Genomic DNA, 23,528 nt, shown 5'->3' with positions numbered 1-23,528 from the left:
TATGAAGCAGCAGCAGTCTGTCCATGTGGTATCACTTTCCCTGGTGCACAAAAGAAAAAACTTAAGTCTTTCAGGACTTGTCCGGCCTTTTCCTTAGGCCCATCTATTGGTGGGTGACTCTGCTGGGACTGATCATTGTCAGACCACCCATCTTCTTCCTCCAGTCCTCTTGGTGTAGCATTAGCAGCCACCAAAGACTGGGGGATAGCCCTCCTCCGCAGTTGTTGGGAAGCCCAGGGTAAACCAGGTAGAACCACCTTTGTCACTGGCTGGGGAAGTGACCTATAAAAGGCCCTCACAGGTACAAGTGTGCCTTAAGGGGCAAGCCTTACTGGGGGACATTGTGTTCGGTGAGGAAGAATGTCCAGCACCCTGCCTCTTCCTGTAGGGACAGAATAGATTTATTGAGTTTTGCTAAGGAGATGCTATCTTCTTTTTCCAAGCCAGGTTAAGCCTCAGTCAAGGAAAGAATTCCTTCCCATTTTTTTCTGACTGGGATTTTCTAGTCAGAAAAACAATCAGTACAGGGGAGGGAGTGTGCTTAAGAGGATTTTTTCTCAGTCTGAGCATTCTGATTTTGAAGAAAGCATAGCTTTAGACTTCCCTACTGTAGAAATCTCTTTCCCTAACATTTTATCTAGTATGAGTGAGGTTTTTCAGTTGGAGCAGAGTGAGGCCTGTTTGACACACAAAATGTATTATGATTTAACACAATTACATATTCCTAAACCTACACCTATTCCTCATGTTTTGCCTGCCTTAGAGATTGATTTTCTTACCATAGCCAGTGTACCCAACTTGACAGATGGTCTTTCAAAAGGTGTGACAGGATAAACAAGGTTCCCCAGACACCCGAGTACCTGTTTTCAAATCCTGATATATATCCAACAGCTAGTGCTTTCTAAATCTGTTGCTGCAAAACAGGTTACTGCTTCTTATCCCATTTCCTCTGATAAAAGACAGAAAAGCAATGGATAAGCTGGGAAGAAAATGTTTTCTTATACTTTAAATTGTCTAGCCCATATGTTAAATGGTGTTGCTTGTGTCTTTTGATAATATACAGAAGTTACTGGGTAAACTTTTTGTCGTCTGATGTAAAAAAAAAAAAAAAAACACATTAAGTGATTTTTGTGACAGCTGTTTCTCTGGTGACCAAGCATATTCTAAATTGTGCTTATGATACAGTTAATGGCACTTTAGAATGTCTGTTTCTGGATCACTGTTGCTTTGCTTCATTCTCAGAATCTCCTTAAAATTGGTATCTTAAATTCTCCCTAAGATAAAGACAATATTTGGACATTCTGTAGTTGAGTTACTTAAGAACCTACCTGATTAAGTCAAATGTGACATCTTAAATTCTTCCTTAGATACACAATCTATTTGGCTACTCCGCAGCTAAATGGGGAAAACTGATTCAAGGATTGACACAACTTTTTCAAACCTGCTTTTTCAATCTAAAAAAGTTTTTCCTCCTCCTCAGCCTCCTTTCCCAATAGTTTAAGCAGCAATAGGCCTGTAGTAAAGGGGAGGAAAAGGCAAGAGAAAAGAGTCTCTAAAAAGAAGGGAAGAGACTCTAAAAATCAGTGACACTCTTCCCAGTCCGCATGACTATCCCCTCCGGAAACCTCTCAATGTCCCTCCGATTTCATCTTCCCTTTTAGCATCAGATAGTCTCAGACAGTTGGGCTCTATGTGTAATCTAGTGAGTGTACTCTTGGTAATGGGAGTCCATCCATTCTTTTCAGATTGCTGTCTCCTCCCATTCTGTCTGTCATGGTGTCTCTGGGGGTAATAGAAACAGTGCCTCTCAGTCTCCTAAACAAAGGTTATTCATGGATTTTTCTAGTTCCCAAACTAGAGGGATTCTAAAGGCCAGTACTGGGTTGTTCTACTCTAAACCTCCTTGTCAGGATTCTTATTTCAAAATCTTGTACCTTTGATCCCAAGTCAAGATTTCATAGTGAAGCTGGATCTGAAGGATGCTTATCACCACATTCTCATCACCAAGCAGTTCAGGCATTTCTTAAGATTTGTTGTCAGACTTAAATTTTCAGTTTTCTTTTTTTGCACTTTGGCTGTCCACTTGACTGAGGACAGTAATTTACTGCAGACTCCAAAGCATACACATTTTTCTAGATTTGTTTGATTCTTATCTTTGTGGGTTCTCTATCAAAATTCTCTAATAACTGTGCAGAAATCTCTACTGAATCTGAAATTTCAAATCAATTGGTCGAAGTCTTTTCTCATCTTGTCTTACAGAATGGTTTTCCTGGGATAGATGTTGGACTCAAGGAAGTGTTTCTCTCCCAGACAAAGTAGAAATGTTCCAACAGTTTTTCCAACTTAAACCTAGCATTTGCTAGGATGTTTCTCAGAATTCTGGAGTGCATGGCATCCATGATTACTAATTATGCTGCCTTTTGCTAAATTGCACATGAGGCAAATACAGTGGTACCTCAGATTTGTCTGGGCTCAGCATTTACTTTAACTTTTCAGATTCCAGTTCTGGAATATGTAAAGAGGGATACTGAATGTTTGGTAGAACAGATAGTGTGCAGTCAAGGTCTCCCTTCCAACCCCCACCAGTCAGTAACCACTGACATTTCAGACTAGAAGTAGGGTGCAATGTCAAAAGGGGCAAAGTGCAAGCTTTGTGGGATCTGGAACTCTGCTGGTGTACACAGACATCACCATAATGTGGTTCGTAAACAAACAAAGGGGGGGGGGTAACTGATACTTCCCTCTCTGCAGACTGGCTGTGATGGTCTTCAGGCGTCATACATTCCATCAGAGCAAAACTGTGCTGCAGACAAGCTCAGCAGTACCAGGATACACCCTTATATAGGGGAATGTCATCCTGAAGTATTCCATGATCTGATCCACCTGTAAGGAACCCCTCAAATAGATTTTGTTTGCCTCTTTTCAGAACAGACAACTAGAGAAATTCTGTACCCAGACTTATTGAAGCTAGGCCTGGAAGACAGATTTTTTTTTTATTCCCATAGATGGGAATGTTCTTGTGTGCCTTTCTTCCAGTTACCAGGGTTCTTCTAAAGATCCAGAAAGACTCTCCAAAATCGTGGTGGAGACTCCCTTCTGGCCAAAGCGACAGAGGTTCTCTCTCTTCTTTTAAAATTGGCTAAGGGCAATTACCACAGGCTTCCCCACAGACCAAATTTACTCATACAAGACAAGGGGGAGTTTGATACACCCCAATCTGGAAACTCTTCAGCTAACTGCCTGGATGATAGGTACCTAAAATGTATTAAAATTCTTTTTTTCTGAAGACGTGTAGTAGATGCCAAAGGAGGCAAGAAAAACAACTTGTAGAAAATCATATAATCATATGTATGCATGTGGAAACAAAAAATTTGCAGTAGGTGCCAGTCTAAGAACCAGGGTCCTAGTCAGACTTGGTTGCCTCTGCTGCTTAATTTTTTTTTTTTTTGTGTGTGTGTTGCTGTCCAGTGGTTTGTCATACTCTTCAATCATGGTACATTTTGTTGGCCATTTCTGCTTGTGTGCCCTTAGATCCCCCTGTTTAACAATGCTCAATTAAAACAGTTTTTGAAAGGTGTTTTATATATATATATATATATATATATATATATATATATATATATATATATATATACCCACCTAAGAAATGGATGGCTTCTTTGTGGGATCTCCATTTTGTACTTGAGGTTCTTACTGTGGAAAACAGGGTTACTTATTGCTTTGGCATTTGCTAGGTGAGGATCTGTGTTATAAACATTTATGGTGTGGCAACCCTACCTCATTTTCACAAAGACAGGGTTTCTTTGAGAACAAATCCTACCTTTATGCCTCAATGTTAGCTGCTTTTTCCAACCTTCTCCAGTAGTTGTGTCACCAGCCAATCCTGAGTCAGAAAGACGTCCTGTATGTCCAATGATACATGGTGTGCCTTGAGGGGTGGGCAAGCAAGTGGCAGGTGTGATTTTTATCCACAACACACAAAAAATCTGCAGGGATTCACAAACATTGTAGGAAGGGAAGCACATGTAACAACAGTAGAAGAAAAACAACTAGATGATGGACAATAAATGGGATGTATAACTATGGAGGTGGAATCTAAAGGATACATTTGCACTAATCTACCCTCTTATGTGATCATACAAAAAAAAATATTCTTTTAGTTTCTCACACTCTTTCAAAAGTGAGACTTTTGGGTATAAAAAAATATTTAGACACTCCCTCAAAAAATGCTGCACTTGTCACACTAACCTCTACAAAATATTCACATATTTAAAACAACTGGAATTTGGCATAGTATGTGCTAGTATTTTTGTACTATACTAATTTGTAGCGAAATGCACATATTAATTGTATCTGTCTGCAGTTAGCCTGATTGCCATAAAATTAACTACCAAATAATTAACCTTATCAATAATTTTCAGACTGGGCCTCTCAGTGAGGTTGTTTGAAAACTGCTGCGTTAGAGATCTGTTACAACGTTCCCAATGTGGTAAAGGGGATGGAGGAACAAGGGTTTGAGCAAATACTTAGATTGCTTGGCATGCACATGCTTCAGCAAGGAAGCACATGGAATGAAGGTATGGATATACTGCATTATAATGGTACATCTGTGTGGGCTGGAGCTAGAGAAGGAAAAGAGGACATGGGGGGGATGGAGACAGAAATTTAAGATATAATTGGGGAAGACCCATTTTGCACAATTATAGTTGTGTATGTGTTTGGGTATGAGAGATGTAAGGATGCCTGTGACAGACTGCAGAGGGATAGGTGCTGCTCTACAGGGGCTAATTATAATACTTTGTTGGGATCTACATACCATGACAACTTCTGTCAACTTGTAGCATGCACCTCTTGGTCTATCAGACATTACTTACCACTCCAGAGATATACAGAGTACTTCAGATAATTGCATTTTTTCTTGTTTCTTTTGCCTTTCCAACCATCCACTGCTTGTACAGCCATCCCAATAGGACAGCATTATACTCCCATTTATAATTTCTTAATTCAAATATGAGAAATAGTAGTTCATAATTTTATAACCTCCTCCAAACACTTTCAAGAAACTCAATCACTGTTCATCCCACAGTGATGGTTTCCCTGACAATAACTACCTTTTCCTGTCAGATTGCAGAGGTCACCTTGCTTCTTAATGCATCTGTTATACCACTCAAAAGATCTATTAGAATAGCATTACTAATACTGCAGTGCATGTCAGACAGTTATATGTGTAGTGTCATTTTGTAACACCCATTGCTTTCATTGCCCCCAAACACGTTGCTGTTTTGCACAAAATAACATTCCTGCAGTATTAGCCTTAATGACAGACTATTGCTAAGGCACATGCACTCAGTGGATATGATTTTACTGTCATCTTTTTATTAACACTCAATGCTTGTACAGGCTCTCCAACATTATAGTATCACATTCCATTTATTTATTAAAGACAAAAATGAAAATGTCATACTTTTCTTAACTGATTGCAGTTTTAATAATTCCATCCCAGTGCATTCTACAGTCATTGTTTCATTTTGTATGCCTACTAGATGATATTAGTTTGCCAATGTCAACTTGTCGCCTGATAAAGAATCCACCACTCCTGTGATATCAGTATCAATATTAGAATATTTTAACATAACCATATCCAGTGGTATGCTTGTTTGTTTTATCTTGTACAGTTTCATGCTTTTTTCCTTAACAGCCACGGTTTGTATAACCTTCATGAACAACACTATCACACTTCATGTTTGTATTATTAGTGAAAACATGGAAAATATTTCATAACTGGCTGTTGAAACTTTTCAGTTACTCTAGCCTTGCACATCCACAGGGATGCCTTCACTGTTAAAATATGACAGATTGTGTCAGCTTCTCCTTTGCCTTGTCACTTCTTAATATTGATATTAATATACACAGGTATAGTATACACAGCTCAGGATAAGTTTGGGCTACCCACCTCCTTTTTCTCATTTCTTATCATCCTCTGCATGGGCACGTAGTCTTGCTGCCAAATCCACTAATGCTTTAATTAAAACAAAGACTACCTCGTATGGCTTTTTCTCATAAATTTTCATAAACAGTCTTCAGTTCCTTAGGAACTTACAGCTCATATACTCTGTTTCATTGCACACTTACACCATTTCTTATCAGCTTGTTTTTGGCACCTTGTTTTCTACTGCCTAAGTTACCATTCTTGAAGTATTAGCATTACATATGCAGTATGGGTAATATTCCTAAATGCATAAAGCTGTATAGTGCAAAAAGAGCCTGGATATGCTTTGCTGCCATACCTTTAATGCATTGTAAAAACAGAATGAAAAATATTGCATTTTCCATGGAGGAAAAACACACGTTGTGCTGTTTCTTTGCACTACAGTATATCAGGCAAGGTTGCTGCTATTTGTAACTGCATCAGCAATATGTTCCTGCCAACTACAGCTACTTTATTAACTGCTATATCACAGAAGTCTAATTATGAGCAGATGAATGAATAAATACATAAGTAATAGCTACAGTATACTACTGACACCATACCAGAACAAAGGGAATCATGATGAAAAAATTAACCCATGGAACTTATCTGTCAGCTTATTGTTGTCAGACATGTACAGTGTAGCTCATTACACATACCTGTGTTTACAGGCATGGACTCAGTTAGACAGACGTGTGCACAGCTACCAAATTCAGCCAGTTTACAGTGAACACTTGAGAGTTTTACTGTGACCACATATATTTTAGTCTGTTGCTGTTGAGCATTCTTTGTTGATCCACAATAAATCCATTCTGTCGTTCTACGTGTTTATAACAGTACTTGCTCAACCTGTAGAACTGTTCTGGTATACTGTATGTGTACTAACATGAACCAGTACTATGACAACATGCTAAAGCCACTTAAGCTTGACATATTTCTCAACCCATTCCATAATTGTATGTGGAACTGCTACCAGCATGTTAACAAACTGAGCTTGTATCATTTTCATGAATGACAGCCCACTGAAACTAATTTAAAATCATGTACAGAATACCAGGCCCATTTCAGGGCCTCAAACTCCATGATGAAGCCATTCCAGAGCCATGATGCTAATACTGAAAGAGCTGTCACAGTAATCATGTTGTGCTTATCTACATAGTATGGTCAGCATGCTGAACCTTTTCTGGAAATGCAGAATACCAAACCTTTTAGAGAAAGAAAATCATGTCAAATGCTGAAACCATTCCAAAACTGAGATTTGCCAAGCCTAAGGCAGAATCACAATAACTGCAGACTGAAGCATTCCAATACCATGACAAATATTGAAACCTATTTAGAACAGTAATGTGCTGCAATTAAACCAAAACATCTACAGCATGATCTGTAGTCATTATGTCTATAATTAAAATATTAATATTACTTAAAATATAGTAATTACAGTCATTCTCTATAGTAAGCCAAAATAAAACTCCCCTTGAAATAGTCTCTCAAACTAAGCTTGTAGGCATCCTTACCGATGAACAGTTAAAATTTGACATTCACCTCCAAACCAACATTAAGAAAACCCACCAAAAACTAGGAATGCTCTACCGCTACCTCACACCCTCCAGTCAACTTATCCTCTCTACCACCTACTTCCTCCCTTATGTACAGAGCGCCTCTCCTTACGAACCTGCAAGCAACCCTCAAAACTAAACTAGCATCCTGTCACAATAAAATCTCTAAATTTGCTACCAGCTGAAAATACTTTTCCCACCACTGTGACTCCATACACTCTCTGAACTGGATTGAGGTCCCTATCTATCCTTCATCCAACTCACCACTGCCCACAAGCTTATTTTCAACCCTTCTCTGTGCCCCTCACGTGTCTCTGTCTTCACTATGCATCTTCCTCACCGAACCCTCACCTCTAATAACCAAAATCTCCTTGCAGTGCATAAGCGATCCCATACCCCTGGGCAACTTCTTCTGTCCTTCTCCCTTGCATATAAATGGAACTCACTTCCTCCCCCCATCCGCATTACACAGAATCTGTCCTCCTTTAAAGCATTGCTCCATTCTCATCTCTCCTCTACCTGGGAATGCTCATGCTCTCACCCATACTACTGTATTGATTTTTTTTATTACTATTTCTTGCTGATTTTTGTAAATAAAGTAAAGTAATAAAGTAAGAGTAGCAGGATCTATGTCCAAATCCAGACCAGTAATGAGCGGTGTGCCTCAGGGCTCTGTCCTGGGGCCCCTCCTGTTTGGCATATACTTCTCAGAAGTACAGGCAAGCATGGAAGGGCTGTGGCTGACTAAGTTTGTGGACGACTGCAAACTGGGTGCTATAATAGAGTCTCCGGCTGACATGGAGATCCTCCAGAAGGGCCTAAATGAGACTGATGCATGGTGTCAAAGCCATGGTCTCAAGCTAAATGCAAAAAAATGCGTAGTAATCCCCTTTGGAAAAACAGAGTACCCACAAACTACAACATAGGAGGTAATCCCCTGAAATCTGAAGAAGAAATAAGGGATCTAGGGACCCAAGTAGATAGTCAGCTTTCCTTTGATAACCATGTTGCCAAAGTGGTTAGAAAATCCTTCTATGTGACCCATCTGATCTTGAAAGGGTTTGCATCAAGATCTAAAGATGTAATGGTGCCCCTCTACTCTTCCCTCATCAGACCCATTATTGAGTACAATGCACCAATTGTAATGTACCTGGCTAGACATCTCCAGCAGCTGGAGAGACCACAGAGGTACCTAACCAAGAGGATTACTGGCCTCAAACAGCTGCCCTATGCAGCACGATTGAAAAAGCTATAACTGTTCTCTGTTGCATACCACCTTCTCAGAGGCGATCTCTAACGTACAGAGCCATGTCCAACCAAGAATTGTTGAACATGCTCCATCTTAGCAAAACCCAATCTACTCGAGCTACACGGTCTAGGGATATAAACCTAAACACAACAATGAATAGAACATGCTGGAGGGATCGATTCCCTTCGCAGAGACTTCCCTTACTATGGAACAGGGTCCAGATCTACATAAGACAGAGCCCCTCACTATCACTCTTCAAGAGGAACCTTGATGAGTGAATGGGTAACAGAAAGTTCACACCGGAGATCACACCAACAGCACTACTAGATAGGGGCCAAGGGTACTAGCTGCTAGTACAAGGGTCTAGGGAACTACTAAAGGGCGGTGAATACCGCACAACGTGGCTGGGCTAATATATGACTTCGGGCAGATAGCCCAGTACCAACCTATGAACCTATATTCATTGTGGAGCTTTTCTCCCTGGGCATCCATTGAAAAAGGGCTCATCTTGGGCCAATGGGCTTTTCCAGTTAAACTGCAAATAAATAAGTAAGTGATATCTTTCCTGAATGGTTAGCTTGATGAACCCATTGTCAAACCTTGTTTGCATACTGTAGTCACATTATAACCACAATGGCATACTGCAGGACATAAAATCAAGACCGGAAGCTGAATTCATTCTGTAAAAGCATGGTGAGTCAATATCAAAACCATGGCAGCATACTGCAGTTATATCACTGTAACATTGTCGGCATGCTGAGTATATATCAAGCTTAAAAACATCATGCTGTACATTTACTGGTACGATGTCAGAGTGCTAAACCCATACCAGAACTATAGCAACATACAGATGTATCAAGAAAACTATGTGCTGCAGCAGTATGTTAAATTTATACTTCAACCATGGCAGCATATATCGAGTCCACAGCTCTTTAGCAGAACTCCAATATGAGGGTGAAGCACTGCCAAAACCCAACAGCCATTCTCAATGTTTATTTTATTTATTTTACATTTGTTGACCGGTCTAGTCTGGCTGGATACATGTCCATTTTCAGCAGAGGCCCGAGGAGAAAAGCTCCACTAATTACTAAGTACATTACATAAAAAATCATTACTTCTAAGAAATAGCAAAATTTGGAAGTCAAAAAGACCATCCAGAGGGAAGGATAATTTTAGAGAGAGACATATATACCATATGCAGTTCATTACATATTTGCATTTACTTATTAGCAATTTTACATAAATTATGCATAGTTAGAATTAGAACAGTTAAAGGAGGGGAGGAAGAGACAAAATAGAATAGATAGTGTAAAAGAAAAGGTTAATCAGGTGCACTGCAGGAACAAAGCCAATGGTTTAGGTAGAAAAGTTTAATTTTCTGTTTGAATAGAGGCAGGGATGTAGTCAAGGTTATGTCACTAGGTAAGAGATTCCAACTTCTACCTATAGTGTTAGTGAATAGAGAACCACCTGCTGTATTGTTTACCTTTATTGATTTGTATGTTGTGGGCTATAGTGAGTTGAGGGATTATTAGGTAGTTTTGAGAGCCAGCCAATTGTTTTTAGGGTTTTGTGCAATGGTGGGTCCAAAAGGGTTTACCAGTGGGAAAGCGAGCTATGTTGTTAGAACAGGTTGCAAGTTTATTAAGATTGATTTTCTTAAGGTTTGTATAAATGGGGAAGCATATAGAAGAGTAGATAGGAGATGAGATTGTGCAATTTTGGTTCTAGTTGCTGGGGTTAGAAAAGGTTTGATGATATAGGGATCCAATGTTTTGTTAACAATCTTGATGGTGGGAAAGATTATTGTCAATGGTTATCCCTAAGAGTTTAGTGGTAGGATCAGGTGAGATGATGGTGCCATTATTTGAAGAAATGGTAAAGTTTAAAGGAGGGGAGCGAGTGGTGGGGAGAAGAGGAGGAGTTTGTTTTGGCATTTAGTAGGAGAAAAAGTTTCTACTGTGTTAAAGGTCTTTTGGGTCAATGAGGTCAGTTCAGTAGAGGAAGGAATCATCTGCATATTGGGATAGCAGTCTGAAGGTCCTAATAAAGAGGAGAACAGAAGTGGACCCAGAATGGAGCTCTGGGGAACTCCGATGGATATAGGCAAGAGAGATGAGATATGGTTTTCCCAAATTACTGCTTGTTGTCTGTTGCTAAGATAAGATTTAAACCAATTAGTGGCCAGTTTGTTGATAGTATCTACAAAAGATAGAAGGGCAGTGTTGGTGCTGTGGTGGGGTCTGAAACCATGCTGGCAGTTTGCTATTATGCTGTGAAGAGAGAGATAGTGTACAAGTTGTTGATGAATACATTTTTCCATGATCTTTTGGTCTAAAGTTGGAAAGGTCAAGGGAGTTTCCACCTTTATGCAGTGGGATAACATAGGATACTTTCCAGATATCGGGGATGGTTCCTTCTTGGATAGTTCTGTTGATAAGTAAGGATATAGGATATGCATTTTCTTTGGCAGCTTTCTGAGGACAGAGAAGGGAGCTTGTCAGCAGAAGGTGTACAGGGTTTCAGTTTGTGAATGAGTTTATAGATAAAGTGGTTATGTTAGTTGGTATATGAGAGTTTTTAGGGTTCATTTGTTTGGCTAAGGATTGAATAGTTTCAGAGAAAAAGAGTTGAAGACATTAGCAGTCTGGGTGGGGTATCTGGATCAGTATTTAGAGGGTTTTAGCAGTCCCTGGGAGAGAAGTCTATTTACTGAGGACCAGAACTGTTTGGAGTTGTTAATATGAGTTTCCTGAAGCTTACAGTAGAAGTTTTTCTTGTCAGAGATTATTGACTTTTGCAAGATTTCTTAACTAAATCAGGTTTTGTCTATCACATCTCCATTTTGTCCATGCTTTGTTTCTAGCATGCATGAGTTTTAGTGTTGGAGGTCAGCCATGGGGCAGGTTTGGTCTTAATTCTAATGGAGCATGTGTATTAAGTATGGATAAGAATGTAGTATTAAGATTTTAAACAATTCCATTTACATGCTCTCAGATCAGCTTTAAAGAGGTCTATGTTAAAATGCAGCTTTAAAGAGGTCTATGTTAAAATGCTTGAGAGATCGAATTAGCCTTGTATTTGGGAGGTTGACATATTCTGATTTTAGTCTTGATGTCATCTGGCAAGGTACCTACTTTATATTGTTTGTTAACTTTATTTGTGAGTATCCAGTCTAGTATACTCTCTTTATTACTGGGCTTATTGACTCTTGTAGTTGAGGTAATAGTTTGTGAGAAACCATGTAGGTTAATATGAGAGGAGGGATTGTCATTATTAATAGTGTTCCAGTCTATGTTAACATCGCCAAGAATTATGGTTTCTTGGGGGTAGGTGGTAGAGACCCAACTTAGAAAATCTTCTAATATTGGGATGTTATTACCTGGGGGAAGATACAAACAAATAATGTAAATAGATTTTTTGGTGTTAAGTTGGAGTTTAATAATGATGGCTTCTGTTTTGCTATTTTGGTTTGGGCATGCTGGTTGAGTAGTGATGTTAAGTTGATTTTACTATGTTATATCCTTGAGGTATAATCCCTGCATCTTTAGTGCCTGTGTTTAGCCAGGTTTCTGAGAGGCAGAGAATGTCAAATGAGTGGGTCTCTAAAAGGGCATGGATGAAGGGTATTTTCTTATTTATGCTTTGGATATTAAGGTGTCCTATAAGGAAATTATTATTGAGGTTAGGAGAGTGGTTTTGAGGTGGTTGAGTTAGGGCCAGGGTTGGGGTGGATGTCTCCATCTAGTAGGGTATGATTAACTAGTTTTTAAGAAGTTTACTTTTGAATTGTTAGGGTTTTGGTTTTTGTTAGATAGTATGGGTAGGTAAGGTGATGTTGCCTGTGGTATTTAGATAGATGATAGCTAGGGGTGGAATTAACATTAGGGTATGGTGTGAAAGTGAGTCTAGTAGAAGTGTGTGTTTGTGAGGAGATAAGATAGTTGTTAAGTGAAATTTCAAAAAAGGTGAGATGGTATGTTGAGAGAAGGGTAGTCATGATTAAGACTGAGAGTAAAGGCATAGTTAGTATGTGTGGAAAGGAATAGAGGGGTAGTAAATTTATTTAAAGCATAACGGTAAGTAGGAATAGATTCTATAGAAAATAGAGAAGGGATGGCTGGAGAGGAAAGAGCATGTATAAGGAGAAGTGTAGGTAATGGAGAGAGGTAATAGTACAAGTATGGTCTTAGGGCTAAGAAAGAAGAAGGGCCAGGAGGGATAGGGGTGGCTATGGAGCTATAAGTAGGACCTGGGGTGGGAGTGGGGGGAGGGGGGAGGAGGGAGAGGGAGCAGAGAGAGGGCTTTAACGGGCGGTAGAGCCAAAGAAGAGAGGTTGAGTGGAAAACAATCAGAAGTTGCTGATAGGACAGGTAAGTAATCCGAGGAGAAAGAGGAATACTAGGAGAGTGAGGACTAAGTGGGGCAAGGCTGAGAAAGGCAGAGAAAGGAAAAGGGTGGAAAACACAAAAAGGGTAGCAGAATAGTGGGAAATATAGGACTTAGTATGTGGAAAGAAAAGTTTGCAAGGATAAGCAATTGTGGTAGTAGGGAGCCACCTAGTGGACTCAGCAGGTAAATGCTACCAGGGTTACTGACTGGGCTAGTGGACGTGGAGAGAGTCAGGAAAATGGAGTTACTAAAGGTTGCTGGTGGGTTGGCTGCTGGCAGAACTTGCTTTGAGATTAACAATAGCTGTTTTAGAGTTTTGCCAGGATATGGCACACACACCAGAACCATGACAATTTGTTGAGGCCATGTCATACAAGCCTACTAAATCCACTGAAGAACCATGACAGTAAGTTGCACTCATTCCAAAATCACAAAAGCATATTGATGTAATAACAAAACTAAAGCAGTGATTAAAATGTATTCTAGAATCTCAGCAGCACAATGGGATGTATACCAGAACCACGGAGGTGTGCTTAAACCCATATGATCCATAATAGAGTTTCTCCTGATAGGGATGACTCTGATTAGAGATACAGACAATAGGTGAGGGAGGGCTGGCATTTAATGGAGAAAACTGGCAATGGAACCAAGGTAATTGGGAGCAAATAATTAGAGGGGGAAAGGTAACATTGACCAGAGACTATTTGGACTGCAAGCTAGATCCCTATCCAAGGACTGATATCAGAGTATAGGAAAAGGAGAAAGATATAGGGGGATCCTAAGTGAAAGACCATCCCTGGTAGAGCATTTAGTAGAATCTAGAACAGAAGCTGCTGTTAAGAAATGGATAATTGGTAGAGCATATAAAATATTGTATGATAACTATTAAAAATCAACCAGTGAAAGTAGGGAAAAGAAAGTGGATAAGCATTTCACACAGAAACAATGGGCAGGGGGGTATATGTCTGTCTTTCAAATATGCAACAAAGTCTAGAAGATTTAGAATCTTTGCTTGAAAGTATTTACATAGGTATTTTTATACCCAAAGTAGGATAGTAAATTTTTGGAGGTATGATGGGGAAGAAAGTGGTAACTGTGAACTTATTTTTGAGAGTGTAATGGGTTGGCAGACTTTACAAGTTCCATGCAGAAATACTGGGTGAGCAAATTGGTATAACTAAGTGAATGATTTTTTTTGAGCTATGATACAGAATTGGAAATTGCCTAGACATAATAAGGCTTTGCTGAGTCTAATTATGGTGGCTGCCAAAAAAACAATTATTAAAAAAATGGAAATCAACGTCTAAACCAACTGTACTAGAAGTGACTATAGTAACAGAGATAAAACAACTGGACATGGGATCTTTAGAAAAGGGTAGAAGCAAATTACATAGAAAAAATGGGAATTGTGGGATTCTGGAGGAGGAATGAGGTCTAAAAGAAGGCAGGATTTGAATGAGTTATATAATTTTTGACAATAACTGGCTGGATCCTCAGTGATGTATAATGTTTGCAACTAAAAATATGTCAATATGATTTGTTTTCATTTATATAAATGTATGATTGCCTATGTAATATGCGATAATTTAATGAAGATGTTTCTTAAAAAAATATATGTCCATGGAAACATGACAAATAAAAACAAATCCACAACAGCTTGATGAAATGGTACTAACTATATGCCTAACACAGCCTATAGAGCCAAGATAATGTGCTTAAATAATAAGCTTCAAATTATGACCAAAATGCGAGGAGATTGGGGAATTCTTGATAGGTGCAACAGGGAAGTAACAGCAAACCAGTGCAAAGCAGTGTTGTGTTTTCAACCACCAATGTACTCCATGACAACATACTGAACTTGTATCACTACTTTTTTCTGTGTGCACATACTAACTTGTACAGCAGGAGCAGCAGCAGCATGGGAATAATCCAAAAATGAGGGGAAAACCAACTCTAAGGAAGAGAAGTTTTTTCTCCACGGCACAATGAACAGAAGGCATTTTAGTAGTAGTACAATGTTAATTATGTTCAAGATAAAAATAAAATCATAGGTTATTTTCACCTTCCCATTGTTGCTGCAAAACTCTGAATTTCACATTAGTAAAGTACTTATTTTCTTGCCCAATGTAGTGGCATAGAGTGCTAACACCCCCTACTGTGGCCCATGTGACCTGGCTTTGATTAGTTGCTTCGGTGTCTGAGAGGGAGAGATGGGCATGCCCATCCCAGAGGGGAGTGCATCCCGTGCTGGGAGACATGGTCCATAGTGAGGAGTAGCCCTTGAGGATGCTAAGAGGTAGGTCATAAATGAAAAAAATCTCCCAGAAACAGCAGTCAATGGCATAAACCCACAGGACACCCCTGGGTCCCATACCAGCCTCAGCGTTAGAATGGATATATTCCCTGGACAGTAGGAGAGGCTGGTAGACTCTGTGATGGATTGGGGTAGCAGGAAAAAAAAATGAAGCAGTAGGGTAACAAAACAGTTACTTGTTTTCAGAAATTAATTTTTTTAATCAAAAAAGAATCTTGTCTGGAGATTCAAGTGCTGCAGTTTGTGGCATTACACTCTGAATAAATTATGGTAACACTGTCTTGGCTAATTCACTGGCACTCCCTATAAATTTAAGCAAAAAAACAAACTGATGGCAGAATAGTCAAGGACATCACGTCTGTGCTGTGCAGAAAGGTCAGAGTTGTTATATTTTTGTTCCTTAACCATTTCTTCAGCTCCAGTCAATTATTTAGTGATGTTGAATTCTGCCACTTGCCAGAAATATTCCATATATGCCTGCCACTCCTGCTTCGTGCACGCACACTGTCTTCTCACTTTTACCTCATTGTAGGCTGCATGGCCGTCTTGTCCAGTTGGCTGCCCTCCAATCAAATAGTCCCTTCAGGAAGGGACATTTCAAATAGTCAGAAATTAGGGGTGTGACACACATATTATGTCCACAGGTTTCCAACTGTTCTCTAAAAATTATTGTCTTGTATTGGCTGCGCAGAACTACATTTTGGGTTGAAAATTTGTTTTCCTGCCAGTACACTTTCCAAACCATAATTGTCAATACTTCAGTTATAAAAACATTGCATTTTATTTATTTTTTCTCATACACAAAAACACGCAGTAATAACATCGAATCAACTATATTACATGGGGAAAAACTTGCTGTAGAGTGCATTTTATTATGGATCCCCACGCTGGTATATTTTCTCTTGCTTTCCTTCTATCATTGAAGCATACCTTGCCACAGTGAAGAGGTAGTCACTTAATCTGAACAATGGAAAAAGAGAATATATTAAAAAAGGCAGCAAATGTCTTTCTCACAAACATGAGCATACTAAATTGATTCATAGACATACACCTGAATGATAATTTACAAGGCAATACAGAAAACCGCATTCCACATTTAATTTGAAAACTAAGAGGCAAATGTAAAACCTCTATTCATTTTAGTTCTATTGTACTTTTAGCCTGCAGGAATTACTGAGGTACACTTGCAGTGCAGATGACTTTAGTTTCTCACTCAGTGTCACTATGTTTGTAAGCAGTCTTTTAGGAACCAGTGGTCTTCTAAATGCTTGTATATTCTCACTTTGAAGGCTCAGCCTCTGAAATAATATGCATATGACTTTTCTAGAGGTCAGAAAATGCTGCAGAACTGCAACCAGCGCAGCTAAGTCAACATATCTGAGAAACAAACTGCAACTGCATTTGATTAGAGTACTAAATACGTTTAGAAATAATAAAAGATATGTTAGTGTACAGGAGACCAGTTGGCGTAATGGTTAAGGTCCTCAACTCCCATGCATAAAGTACAAGGCTCAAACCTGAGCTCTGGCCAATGCCTGTTTGGAGTCTGCATGTTCTGCCCATGTGTCTGTGGTCAGTAAGCTACTGGCGAGCCAATGTCACCTGGGATAGCTCTGTTGAGTGAAAGCTGGACATAAAACCAATCAACCTGCTAAGCATGAACTAAAAATTGCTACTGAATGGGTCATTGACAGGATACAACTGGGAAGTGGATGACATGGAACAGAGGAGGCTAGACATACTATGTATCTAAGAGACAAGATGGAAGGGCAGTACAGCAAAGACACTTGGGTTGGTATCCGGAGTCTACTAATCAGGAGGAGGACAGGCTTGAAATGATGCGGGAATTGTGGTGAAAGAGAGGCTTCAGAAGGCAGTGAGGGATATTATCAGAATTAGTAACAGACTCCAGTGTAATGATAGGGCAGCATTCATAATCTCAGGCTGTGCCCCACAGCAGAGTTGTGATAGCGAGGAAGAGAGTGCATTCGTACAGCAGTTGCAGAACATATTAGACAAAGCAGGGCAACATGAATTGGTATTGATAATGGGTAACTTGAATGCACATATCGGGATAGACAGAACTGGGTCCACATGGGTGGGAAGGAGAGGCCATTCTAGACTTCTGTCTGGCAGAAAGATAGACTGTCACAAGATCACATACAAGAGTGGCCAACATGTAACTCAGGTAGACTTTCTTCTAGTAAAGAAAGGGGACTGGGGTAGAATCAGTGATTGCAGTCATCCCCAGTGAAACAGCTGACCCAAAGCATAAAACACTGGTTGCCACAATCAGCTGCAAGCAATGGTCAGAGAAAGCTCTGAGGTTAACAGAGACCAGGTTGAAGACCTGGAAGATGACTGGAGAGAAAGTACAACAGTTCAAGGAATTACTCAGAGCTGTGGCACCCAAAAGAAGAGGAGGAAATAGGTGGAGTTGAAGAAGAATGGCAGAACCTCAAAATAGCATGTGTGAGGACTACAGATCAGATATGTAGCTGAGTCAGGTATGGAAATAAAGTACATAGGAAAGCTGGTGATGGAATGCATAAGTCCAGAAAGTCATCAAAGAAAGGAGTGCAGGAAAAAGTGGGAGATAGAAAAGCTAGACCAGGCTAGGAAGGCATACTGGTTGTCTAACAAGCTAAGAAATGAGAAGGTAACCACACACACCACAAATCCAGTCTCACAAAGACCTATCGCAACAGCAAACCAAACACACAAAAACATACTCGGAGGCTCTAAATAAAAATCTGCCCAAGCAGCAGACACTTCCAAAGCAGACTTCCAACCAACCGCTACCCCACAACAATACCCACGTATCACACAGTTCACAAAGTCAGTTTGCCACACAGTCACAGCCCTTGGGGCTAAACAACACACCTAATACACTTGTAATAGGTGACTCTATTGTCAGACACACTGACGTCCCACTCACCAAGTTGAACAAGGAGAAGGTCACTGTAAGCTGCCTGTTGGGTGCCAGGATCCGCCACATAACACAAGCACTCGGGTCACTCCAAAGCAAGTACAAATATGACTCCATTGTCCATGCTGTTGTGACTAACCTGAGATGTACCTCCCTGGACTACATGAAAAGAGACAGAGGAGCTCTTTGATCATGTAGCCCAGGCCGGTATGACCCTGACCTTGAGTAGCATCTTACCCTCACCAAGAATGATGCCACAGTATAAAGACAAAATGATCAATTTTAACAATTGGCTAAAGTATTGGTGTCATTCAAAGGGGATCCAGTGTCTGTCAGCCTGGGATGACATGCTCGACAAGCCACGTTGCTTCGCTAGGGACAGCTTGCACCTGTCACCCCTGGGCTTTTGAATACTGGCTAAGGATCTTGCCACCCCCATAGTGCCTTTTTTAGGCAAGGCTCAAAAGACAAACCCACCTCCATAGACAACACAAGGAAAAAGAAACTAAGGGTAATGCTGCTCAACGCCAGAAGTCTAAACCTCAAGATGCACGCACTCGAGGCTCTCTTCGGTATGGAGAATATCGATATCTGTGCAGTAACAGAAACCTGGTTCAAGGCTCCCGAGAAGCACCCCAGCACTACCAGGTTATACCTTATACCATGCTTTTCGGCCCCAAAACTCGGACCGAACCACAAAAGGAGGGGGAGTATCCATATTTATCAAAGATACCCACACCTCCAGGTTAGTGGCACTGCACGAAGCATCGGAGACCATCCATGTGCAACTAACAGTGGGCAAAACTGCCTTTCAGTTTGTAGCCTGCTACAGACCACCCACCCAAACTCAGGAACCCTACTCGGCTTTCCTGAGAAAAGTGGAGAGTATGAAGGTCTCTCCATACACCACCATATTGGGTGATTTCAACTACCCAAACATAGACTGGGAGCACTACTCAAGCCCCAACACCCTCGCCCAACGGTTCCTAGAATTTATAAACTCAAATGCTATGGAACAACTGGTCACCACTCCCACAAGAGGGGAAAACATATTGGACCTGATCATCACCAACATGGGGACTTTATGTTCCATACCAGAGGTATACCCCTCACTGGTAAGCTCTGACCATAAATTAATCTCACTGGACATCAATATCCCGCCCCCACCCCCAGCCAAGGAAACCACGGTGAAGAACTTCTCAAAAGCAAACTTCACACTTCTCAAAACTGAAGTGGAATCCTTCAAAGCCCCCGGGCCAGTGGAAAATACGTCCCAAACCGCAGAATCCTTTACAAACGCATTCTATGGACACCTACAGGAATGCATGGATCGTGCTATCCCAAATAAAACCAAGACTTACTCCTCCAAAGGCAGGAGACCTGTCTGGTCGACCAAAGGCAGGAGACCTGTCTGGTGGACCCCAGCCATAAATAAGCTATACAACAGAAGGAGGAAGCTACTACATGATAGAGCAAAATCCCAAAAAGGGAAGGCATCTCTGATCAGTACTAGTAAGAAACTACGATCCCTCATAAAATCATCTAAGGCCAGCTTTGAAAGAAAAATTGCACAAGACGCTAAAGATAATCACAAGGCCTTCTTTAGTTATGTCAGGAACCTGGGTGGCAACTCCCAGATATGCTCTGAGTTGGTGCAAAATGACAAAAATACACGGAACCCACAGACATTGCCAACATCCTGGCAGATGGGTTCAGTGCAAACCCCCCCCCCCCACCAAAAGAGCAAATGTCTATCCCAACAGAGTGTAGCCTCCCTGACATCACAGATGCACAGGTGAGAGCTGCCCTCTCCAAAGCAAAAAACACAGCATCAAAGGGACCGGACGGTGTCCCGGGCTGCATCTTACACGAGCTCCAAGAAGAACTGAACCCTTACATAAAGTCACTGTTCAATCTCAGCCTTACTACAGGATATGTACAGCAACAGTGGTCCCACTCCACAAAGGTGGTGCCACAACGGACCCCGGAATCTATCGCCCTATAAGCCTGACTAGCCTGGTCTGCAAAGCTATGGAGCGTATCATCATGGAACTCATAAACAAAGACATTGGGAACCTCCAAACACTGGATCCTACCCAATTCGGCTTTAAGGGCAGATCTTTGCCTCTTGAACCTGGTCGACTTCTTTGAAACAGGTCACCAAGGCCATAGATGAAGGGAAGGTAGTCCACACAGCCTACCTGGTCCTCACAAAAGCCTGTGACACAATACCCCACTCGGGCATCATAAATAAGCTTACCAGCTTAAATATCAACCCCTATATCACAAGATGGGTTGCAAACTGGCTCAGTAATAGAACCCACATGGTCAGAATTGCAGGTGCCATGGCAGACTCTAAACCAGTTACAAGTGGTGTCCCACAAGGCTCAGTCCTGGGACCTCTCTTGTTCGGTATATATTTCTCTGAGGTACAGGCTAACAGGGGAGGACTATGACTGACCAAGTTCACAGATGACTGCAAGCTGGGTGCCATAATCGACTTGCCGACTGACACAAGCATCCTCCAAAAGGGTCTCTCAGAGACGGATAACTGGTGCCAGAGCCATGACCTAAAGCTAAATGCCAAAAAGTGCATAGTCATCCCCTTTGGGAAAAACAAAGTGCCCCCAAATTATCACATAGATGGTAATCCATCAAGTACGGAAGAAGTAATTAGGGATTTGGGGACCCAAGTAGATAGCAATCTCTTTTGACAATCGCGTTGCCAAAGTGGTTAGAAAGACCTTCTATATAGCCAACCTTATCATGAAAGGGTTCACATCTAGATCAAGAGAGGTCATTGTGCCCCTCTACTCATCACTCATCAGGCCCATAATTGAATACAATGCCCCATTTGGGATGTACCTTACCTGACACCTGCAGCAACTGGAAAGACCCCAAAAGTACCTTACCAAGAGGATCAAGGGACTCAAACAGATGCCCTACGCAGTTAGGCTAAAGAAACTCCAGCTCTACTCAGTTGCTTACCACCTACTCAGAGGAGATCTGTGCCTGACGTATAAAGCCATGTCCAAACCAGAATTAATGGACATGCTCCACCTCAGGAAATACAAATCCCTTAGAGCCACATGCTCCAGGGACTTAAACCTCAGCACAGAAATAAATAGGACATGCTGGAGGGACAGATTCATATCCCAGAGGCTCCGCTCACTCTGGAACAAAATCCCAATCCATGTTAGGCAGAGCCCCTCAATGACCTTCTTCAAGAGAAATCTTGACGAGTGGATGGGAGAATGTAGGTTTACCCCTGGGATCTCCTCTGTGTCCCTACTAGACAGAGGCACAGTAAACTAACCTTAAAAGGGCTATCTTCTGTGACCTACTATACAGAGGCACAGTCAACTAATCTAAAAGGGTGGCGAAAGCCAAACACACTCTGGCTAGGCTTATAAATGCCCTAGGGCAGATAGCCTAGTATCAACCTATGAACCTATGAAGTTGCAATACCAAAGAACAAGACATCAGAGACGCTCTTAACAGCTTATAGGTTCATAGGTTGATACTAGTCTATCGGCCCTAGGGCCTATACAAGCCTAGCCATAATGGTTATTTCTTCCCAGAATATTTACTTCCCTGGTTCCCTGTCTAGCAGGGTGACTGACGTGATCCCCAGGGAATTTCCTATCTCCCATTCAATTGTCAAGGTCCCTTTTGAAGAGGGCCAAAGAGATGCTCAGCTTGACATGTATGGGGAGTCTCTGGGTCAGGAACCTATCCCTCCAGCATGTTTTGTTCATTGTGATGACCAGGTTTAGATCCCTGGAGCGTGTGGCTCTGAGGGATTGGGATTTCTTTGTGTAGTATGTCCAAGAGCTCTGGGTTTGACATGGCCTTGTATGTTAAGCACAGTTCGCCTCTGAGTAGGCGATATATGAAAGTGTAGCTGGAGTTTTTTTAGACAGTCAGTATAGGGCATCTGCTTTAGGCTTGTGATTCTTTTAGTGAGGTATTTCTGTGGCTTTTCCAGTTGTTGCAGATGTCTTGTGAGGTACATACCAAACGGGGCGTTGTACTCTATAATGAGTCTAATGAGGGATGAGTACAGTGGGACAATGACCTCCTTTTTTCTGGATGAAAAGCCTTTAGTGATGAGGTGTGCTACATAGAAGGATTTTCTGACTGTTGTGGCGATGTGGTTATCCAAGGTGAGACCACTGTCCACCTGTGTCCCTAAGTCCCTTATCACACTTTCGGTGTTTAGTGTACTGCCACTTATGTGGTAATTCATGGGTACATGTTTTTTCCCAAAGGGGATAACTATACATTTCTTGGCATTGAGCTTGAGCGCATGGCTCTGGCACCAAGCATCTGTTTCTGTAAAGCCCTTTTGTAGAATATCCACATCATTTGGGGATTCAATAATGGCTCCCATGTTGCAGTCATCTGCGAACTTTGTTAGCCAAAGTCCCTTAGTGCTGGCCTGTACTTCAGAGAAGTAGAATACCAAACAAGAACGGTCCCAGGACTGAACCCTGAGGTACTTCACCTGTCTGGAGCTGGATTTTGAGTCTGCTACTTTTACAGTGTGGGTTCTGTCAGTAAGCCAGTTGGCAACCCATCGAGTGACGTAGGGATTAATGTCCAGCCCATCGAGTGACGTAGGGATTAATGCCCAGCTTAGTAAGTTTATCTATGATTCCAGAGTGGGGGATGGTGTCAAAGGCCTTGGTGAAGTCCAGATAGGCTGTGTGGACTGCCTTGCCCTCATCCATGGCTCTGGAGACTGATTTGAAGAAATCAATCAGGTTGAGGAGACAAGATCGTCCCTTTACGAAACCAAACTGGGTGGAGTCCAGTGTTTGAAGACTGCCAATGTCTATGTTTATAAGTTGCATGATAATGCATTCCATGGCTTTGCAGATCAGGCTCGTCAGACTAATGGGATGATAGTCCCCGGGATCCAAGGTGGATCCCCCTTTTGGAGTGCGATAACTGTGGCTGTGCGCCACTCATTGGGCATGAAGCCTGAGTGAGGCTATGATTAAACATGACACTTAGGAGAGGTGCCAGTTCATTTTGTAGTTCATGTAGTACACAGCCTGGGATGTTGTCTGGTCACATGGATGCTGTATTCTTAGCTTTGGAGAGTACATTTTTTT

The 23,528-nt window shown here is 41.2% G+C and overlaps 1 protein-coding gene across 1 annotated transcript in view; it reads right to left on the bottom strand.

Annotated features, from left to right (window-relative positions):
* Positions 1-16,236: 16,236 nt before the first annotated feature.
* MMAB (metabolism of cobalamin associated B) overlaps positions 16,237-23,528 on the bottom strand; it is a 379,881-nt gene continuing 372,589 nt past the window's right edge. Inside the window, exon 9 of the mRNA XM_044068508.1 lies at positions 16,237-16,439. Within this exon, the coding sequence (XP_043924443.1) occupies positions 16,352-16,439 (88 nt within the window). The 3' untranslated portion in view covers positions 16,237-16,351. The remainder of the gene's footprint in view (positions 16,440-23,528) is intronic.

This window comes from Protopterus annectens, chromosome 4.part0 (assembly GCF_019279795.1).
Source record: "Protopterus annectens isolate FY-2018-M chromosome 4.part0, PAN1.0, whole genome shotgun sequence".
In the NCBI taxonomy this organism is placed as follows: Eukaryota; Metazoa; Chordata; order Ceratodontiformes; family Protopteridae; genus Protopterus; species Protopterus annectens.
Note: the sequence above shows the minus strand (reverse complement) of the source record. Positions and strands in the feature narration are given on the sequence as shown.